General features: G+C 43.5%; 1 protein-coding gene across 2 annotated transcripts in view; it reads right to left on the bottom strand.

Annotated features, from left to right (window-relative positions):
• Positions 1-117: 117 nt before the first annotated feature.
• The window catches only part of LOC115575814 (uncharacterized), a 28840-nt gene continuing 21172 nt past the window's right edge, over positions 118-7785 (bottom strand). Inside the window, exons 1-2 of one of the 2 annotated variants that reach the window (XM_030408158.1) lie at positions 3905-3983; positions 118-1348 (exon numbers count right to left, since the gene is read on the bottom strand). In XM_030408158.1, the coding sequence (XP_030264018.1) occupies positions 351-1301 (951 nt within the window). In that variant the 5' untranslated portion in view covers positions 1302-1348; positions 3905-3983 and the 3' untranslated portion in view covers positions 118-350. Of the gene's footprint in view, positions 1349-3904; positions 3984-7785 lie in introns of those variants that run through there. The other variant, XM_030408159.1, reaches the window with a different exon arrangement.

Here is a 7785-nt window from a genome sequence, read left to right as displayed (position 1 = left end):
TTAAATCCCCGAGCACGTGGAGCCGCCCGCTGCAGTCAGACACAGAGGGATTGTGGGAAGTGTAGGCGGAGAGAGGAGAGAAGAAGAAGAGTTTATAAAGACACGCAGAGAGAAGTGTTAGCTTATTGATTATTTATTAAATACACAGCACACAGTAAATATCAGTGATGATGTCACAGTCTCAATCCTCCAATCAGACAAAAGACATTTATTGTGATTGATTTTCATTCAACATCAATAAGGTGACATGGCCTAAAGTATGTGGACGGCCCTGTCCTGGTCCGAGTCAGAACACAGGTGAGCTGGGACAGGTGTGGTCCACGTGGAGTCTCTGCAGGTCTCTCAGCCTCTCAGTGGACATTAAAGGAGCCTCTCTGATCAACCAGCTGCTGCAGGTTCCTTCTCACATCTCTGAAGTAAGTCTGAGTCTTCAGCTTCTGCGTGACGTACCTGCGATCATAATAAACCTCACAATATTGTTCAAAGGTCAAACCATATGACCGCTCATGCCATTCTGAACAATCATCTATCATATAGAATTCATAGTGAGGGCCCAGGAAATCAGAACTTCTGTCTTCCACATCAAATTCTTTGCACTTCCCTCTTATCACCTCCCTGTGCTTCTTGAACAGCGGGTCCAGGTCGCTCAGGTAAGCAGAGGTGAGTCTCTCTACAGGATCACAGCTTTGAATCCCTCCCAGTCTCACCAGGTGAATCAGCACCTGGATGTGGAAGGCTGCCCCGTTCACCCAGGCCTTCAGAGCCTCAGACGTCATGTGCCCGTCCCTCACCATGGAGTTCTTCAGCCTGGTGATGGCGGCGCTCAGCTGGACCTCGATCCTTCTGATGTCGCCCACCAGCTCCTCCGTGTTGTTGATGTGCATCACGCATCTCTTCAGACACTCGTCGATGTGATCCCAGACCTCGGAGGCCTTCTCCTCAGCAAACACACACCTCAGAGCCTCCTTTGTGCTCTCCTCAGGTGGACCGGAGGAGTTGTCGATGATGATGTCGATGATGATGGTGATGGCCAGCGCTCCGAGGCCCGCCAGTTCAGGAGCTGGAGTCAAGGCAGCCAGCTTCTCCATCAGGCTCTTGGTCCAGTCTGCAGCGTGGCCTCCTGTTTCCATTTGCCTTTTCTCGTAGTGTTGTGTCAGGTTGTCTGAGGACTCCAGACTGGTGAACATGTTGATGGTCTTGTTGACTCTCAGGTTTTGACCCTCGCTGATATGACGCCCAAATCCTTCCATGCGTCTCTTGTCCCTGTCCCTCCTCTCCTCTGCGCTCAACTCGTTACCCATCTTCTAATTTTCAGGATCAGATCAGAGATGGAGGTTGGAGTTTGACACTGCAACACACAAAACATCATCCAGTGAACATTTTCAGACCAATGATCAGAGAACATCGTGGCTGCATGTGTTGAAGCTTCGTACAGCTGCAACATTAAAACCTCTGACAGGTGAAATGATCAACATCGATCGTCTCGTTACAATGTTCTGCTGGAAAACCTTGAGTCCAGGTATTCATGTGGATGCTAGTGGACCAACACTGCCGAGACCAAATAACCCCCCTCATGGAAACAACTGTCAAAGAACTTTGCTCCCTTCTCCCCTCTAACCTCTAACTTTAACCCTGGGATGGTTGGAGGAACATGGTAAAGTGCTCATAGTGTCAGTTTTACCTCCACAGGTCCTAATATGATCAAGCAACCCATGAGATGCTGGAACAACCCAGTCCGTGGAGGACCAGGGCACTGGTGGCAGATCCTCTGAGTTCTGCAGGCTGTGAGGTGGATCTGACTTTTCAGACACATCGTAAAGATTGTTCAGATTGGGATCTGGAGTATTTGGAGGCTCTGAGCATCAAGTCACTTTCATCGAGTCACAGAAATGGCAGGGACCATCATCCTGCTGGAGGAGGCCGCTGCCATCAGGGATCAATGTTTCCATGCGAGTTGCACTTTTGAGTGATCCACATGAATGGACCGGACCCAGGGTCTCCCAGAAGAACCATGCAGAGTAACAACACATTCATTTATTTCTGGCACGACATCAGAATTGGCTGCCACATATTTGTTCAGCTCTCACTACTTTTGTAGCTTCTGACTGAATCTCTCTAGTTTCTGTCGTCCTGTTTGTTCTGTAAATATCTGCTGTGTTTGACTGTTTCATCGTGTTCGCTGTCAGTCGTGTTTTTATGTGATGGAGGAAATGGTAAATGGTCTGCATTTTTAGAGCGCTTTTCCAGTCTAACGACAGCTCAAAGCGCTGTACAACACACGCCACATTCACGCATTCACACACACATTCATACACTGATGACGGAGGCGGCCATGCATGGCGCCAACTGCTCATCAGGAGCAATTTGGGGTTCAGTATCTTGCTCAAGGACACTTTGACATGCAACTAGGGGGAGCCAGGATTCAAACTGGTGACCTTCCGATCACTAGACGACCCGCTCTACCCACTGAGCCACAGCCACAAACTGGAACAGCGTTACAGTTTCCACTGCACAGACTGAACTGTGGTGGGCCACACAGGTAAATATCTGGCTGCTACAGTATGTTTGCCGACACATTTTAGCATTTAATATTTAACATTTTATAAGTCTGAGAGCCCGACGACCATCCGATTAACTTGTGGACAATGTGCCCTCGTTCAACCCCTCTGGTACCTGCTCTGCACACAGACGCTCTCCAGGTTTCAGCAGCTAACTACATGTAGCAGCAGTTAGCTCTTACATTAGCAACAAAGCTACTGGTAGCTATCGTAAATCACCTCTGTACTGGTACTGGCCTCTGTTGTGTTTCTCTGGCTGCATCCTGCTCCAGTCCGGAAGTGTTCGTTAAGAAGCTGCTGGTTATCAATAAGTTTCTTAGCAGTTGCTTAGCAACCAGTAAAGCTCTCTGTCCAGAGCTGCTGTGGGGTTTCTCCTGAACCATGACCCGGTTCCACCCAAATCACTGAATACAATTTAAAGTTGTGTGTTTGTCCAGTCGTCTGTGAAGATCCAGTCCCTGTAACACAGCTTATACATCCATGGCAGAAGAAACGCTTATTGGACAAATAATTGATATATATCTTTAAAACGCCATTCAAAATACCTTCACAACACCACTGTTGGAGCAGATACTGCTGCGATATGGAGCAGGATGGACAGGAAGTCAGAGACACAGGAGCGGCATCGAGCATCCAGTAAATCTTCAAAATAAAACACCCTGTGCAGACTCCCAATTGTATAAAGACAAATAATTATCAGATCAACAAAAGTTTTAAATTCATGTTCTAAAACTAAAATGTTACTTTTTTATCAGCATTTCAAGTGTGTCTGGTCAGAACATGGTGGCTGTGTTATGTTGGTAACTGTCATTGTTGTGCTGGTTTATAGTTTATTAGTGAGGCAGCTGTTATATTGCACTCTGCAGGACAAACTGTATTATTACACCAATTCAAATGACCCCAAGCATGTTTTCGTGCATTATAGTTTTTAAATCATATCATGTCGGACAATATACAGGCCGATGCCAATATATCTATGACAGTATCAGCATGTAGAATATGTAGAGTTATAAATGTGACAGTTGTGGTGAAGGAGTCCTGCAGTAACGTCCTTCAGGTGTGTCGGGGCAGGATGGAGCTCCCATTGGTCCATCACCCTGTTAAACATTAACAAATCACCTACTGAGTACAACAAACTGACAAACATCCTGTGTGAGATTCTGACCCAGTTCAGACCGGATCAGAACTTTATCATCTCTCTCTATAACCAATCACGTGGTCTGATCTCTCAGATTGACGTCACTTTCTCTTGTCTCTGGTAAAACACATCTCAGACTGACTGCTGAGGACGATCAGAGGCAGTCAGACGGATTCACAGGCTTCTTCAGGTAAAGAGAGATTCTTACCTCAGCTCAGAGAGACGTGTCCAGATGTTCCGGTCCAGTTCCAGTCTGCAGATCCTCTGACTGACCGTTGAAAGTGAACGTAAACCCAGATGAGCACAGACGGGCTGGTGGCGCCCCCTGCTGCTCAGCTGCTGTAGCACACCTGCTCTCAGCCGTCACTGCTGTCGCCGCCATGTTGGACCGGAACACCTGTCCGGTAGACCGACACCGAGCACGAGGAGCAGAATCATAAGCACGATGACGTTTGAATTTCTCAACTGGATTCAATGACTCGTTTTCAGGTTTCTGAGAAGCTGATTGGTTCGATCCTCCGTCCTGACGTCACAGGTGGACAGACAGATAAAACTGATAAAACATATTTTTTTCACAGAGACAGAAACATCTTCATGTTTAACATTTGCTGAATGAACAAGTAGGACACAATAGTTAATACTGTGAAGTAGACAGCGCTGCACATCATTCATACAGTCTCTCCCAACGCAACCAGATTCAAAGTTGAGCGTTTTTTAAAGGGAGTCTGACTTTCTGCAGAGATTTAACAGGTTTTTACAGCGATGCCGCGACAGACTGACACTGTTTTCAAGGAGAGACACATCTCAGTACATTTTACTTGATGTCGAATGTACAAGAAGGCACCACAGAGTCAGAGATTGCTGCAGCTGTCTCACAGAGTTCATTCAGTTTCTCCTCATGATGCAACAACTCTTAAAATCAATCGATTTCAAAGGGAGTCTGGTGATACTACACACATATGATATAATATCAGTGGCAGCACACTGATGAAAACTGGACTCAAATTCTGACAGAAGACTCGACACTTGGCTGCAGAGCTCACCTGACTCACCCGCCACTCGTCTCATGACTGAGCTCTGAATGCTCAGTTTAACATGAATGTGAAGTTCAGTGTTCTGTGACCTCGTGTAAAGATCAAACTCAGAACAATGAGGATGATGATAAAAGTCAGTGTAGCTGCTGATGTTCCAACAAACTGCCTCTTCATCACATCACACACTGAACATATACTTTATTAACACTTAAACATCTTCATTTGGTTTCATTTCATCTTTTCCTCATTTGACATGAATAACAGGAATGATTTCAAAATAAATCAAACACAAAACATAGTCACATCACCTCAGTGGGCTTTACAATCTGTACAGTGAACAACATCCTCTGTCCTTAGACCCTCGATTCGAGTGAGGAAAAACTTCACATGTTGATGGAAAAAAAAACTTTTAACAGGGTAAAAAAAACAATAGAAGAAACCTCAGGAAGAGCCACAGAGGAGGATCCCTCTTCCAGGACGGACAGACATGCAATAGATGTTGCGTGTACACTGTAAAAATTGTTAAGCTCAATAAGTTATCATAACTTGTTTCTATCATTTACTTCTAATTAACATAATGAATTGTGAAATTTAAACTTAATTTAATGAGTTATTGGTATTCCAACTAAAGGTTTTAAGCCAGTTGAGTGAAATGGAAATTTCAATGTGTCAACATAACTTAACAGTCTGAGTTTTCGGTGTTAACCGGATCCCTTAAAAACTGATCATGACCGTGGTGTGACAGCAATATTAATGCGCCGTAAAAATAGTGCTTGTTGAAATTTCGTCTTGATCTGATAAGGGACTTATCATTTTGATATAATACTTTTTAAAACTTGAGCAGGCGCTCCACCCGGTTCCAGCTGCCTATTAACAGAAGAAGTGGTACACTAGCTGAGCAGATTGAGGATGGTGAAAAGAGAATTGGCGGATGACTACGGTTTGTAAACATCTAAGTGAGGGGGGACTAATGAAACTATTGACATTATTTAACAAAGTCTGGAAAGAGGGTAAAGTCCCACGAAGCTGGAAAGAGGCAATAATTATACCAATTAGGAAGCCTGGGAAAGATCCTAGTAAGCCAATAAATTACAGACCCATAGCTCGTACGTCACATATAGGTAAAATAATGGAGAGAATGATTAATGAAAGGCTCATGCACTATATTGAAAAGAGGGGACTGGTGACTAAGCATCAAAGTGGATTTAGAAGAGGTAGGAGCACAATGGATCCAGTATTGTGTTTAGAAGATGACATCAGGAAAGCACAGGTAAATAAAGAAACGGTAGCTACAGTGTTCTTTGACGTCGAAAAAGCATATGACATGTTATGGAGAGAAGGTTTGCTGATCAAGATGCATCGAATGGGAATTGAGGGAAACCTATTTAACTGGGTTATGGATTTTCTAAGAGAGCGGGTTATCCAGGTTAAAATTGGGTCGGAGGTGTCAGAAAGTCATGAGGTAGAGAATGGTACACCGCAGGGGAGTGTTATAAGTCCTACACTATTCACAATAATGATAAATGATATATTTGAAAATATAGCGATAGGAATGGGAAGATCTCTGTTTGCAGATGATGGGGCATTATGGAAGAAGGGAGGCAACATAGACCATTTAGTGAAGAAGCTGCAGGAAGGGATCGACCAAGTGGAAACATGGGGAGCAGAATGGGGTTTTAAATTCTCAGTGGAAGAAAGTAAAGTAATGTTCTTCTCAAAAAAGAAAATCAGTGAAAATAAAAAGTTAAACTTATACGGAAAGAACTTAGACAGAGTAAACAGCTTTCCATTCTTGGGGTTGATTTTTGATTCTAGATTAACGTGGAGAGAACATGTGAAGAGAATAGTAGAAAAAAGTAAGGGAGCATTAAGAATTTGTCTAGGAGCAATGACAACAGCACCAGTATGCTCCCTTCAGGTGGAAGCAGGAGAAATGCCATTATGGATTAGAAGGAAACAGCTTATAGCCAACTACTGGACAAACCTAAAAGGGCACAGTGAGGATCACCCAACAAAGAGAGGATTGGAGATGTGTTGGGAAAAAGGGAAAGAACAAAAAACAAGCTTTGGGTGGGTCAGTGAGGGTTTAGCACAACAACTAAAGATACAGCAGAGAGAATTCAGCCCAACACTTCTGTGGACAACAAGACCAGAATGGATGTTAGAAGAATCAAGTGTAGATCTAGAAATATGGAATATCAAGAGAAGAAATAAGACAGCAGATCTAGTACAGGAATTTTATAACTATGTAGATGAAAAGTATGGGGAATATGTGTACACAGATGGATCAAAAGAGCCGATAACAGGAGCAACAGGTGCAGCAGTGGTGATTCCCAGCCATCATACCACAATATCAAAGAGAACATCAGGTCATTTAAGCATATATGCAGTAGAGCTATGTGCAATATTACTAGTAATAGAATGGATGGAGGACAAGGTGGACAAAAAGATAGTCATATGTAGTGATTCAGTTTCATCAATACTGAGCATTAAAAACAGGACAGGTAAAACACATCAAGAAATACGATATGAAATACTCGTAAAAACATCCAGATTAATACAGCAGGGGAGGGAAATAACGTTCATGTGGGTTCCAGCGCATTCAGGAATACAAGGAAATGAAAAAGCAGACAAAACTGCTAAGGAGGCAGTGAAGAAAGAAGAGGTGGAAATGAAAGTAAAATGATCAAAAGCAGAGGGGAAAAGTTTAGTATGGAAGGAAATAAATAATCAGTGGAGTCAACATTGGAAGCAGGAGGAAAAAGGGAGACATCTATATAAATTACAAAGTGTAGTAGGAGATATAGGATGTTATGGAGATAATAGAACAGAACAAGTAATCATGAGCAGAATGAGAATAGGGCACAGTAAATTGAACAGCACACTTAGTCTGATAGGGAAGCATACAACGGGTTTGTGTAACTGTGGGGAGAGGGAGACAGTAGAACATGTGGTGATGGCATGTCCTGGTTATGAACGGGAGAGGGAGATGATGGCTACAGGGTTGTGGAAGGTGGGAGTAAGGGAAATTAACTTTAATAGTATTATAGAATGT

Source organism: Sparus aurata, chromosome 23, assembly GCF_900880675.1.
Source record: "Sparus aurata chromosome 23, fSpaAur1.1, whole genome shotgun sequence".
Classification (NCBI taxonomy): Eukaryota; Metazoa; Chordata; class Actinopteri; order Spariformes; family Sparidae; genus Sparus; species Sparus aurata.
The sequence above is the reverse complement of the archived record's forward strand: the minus strand, read 5'-3'. Positions and strand labels throughout refer to the sequence as shown.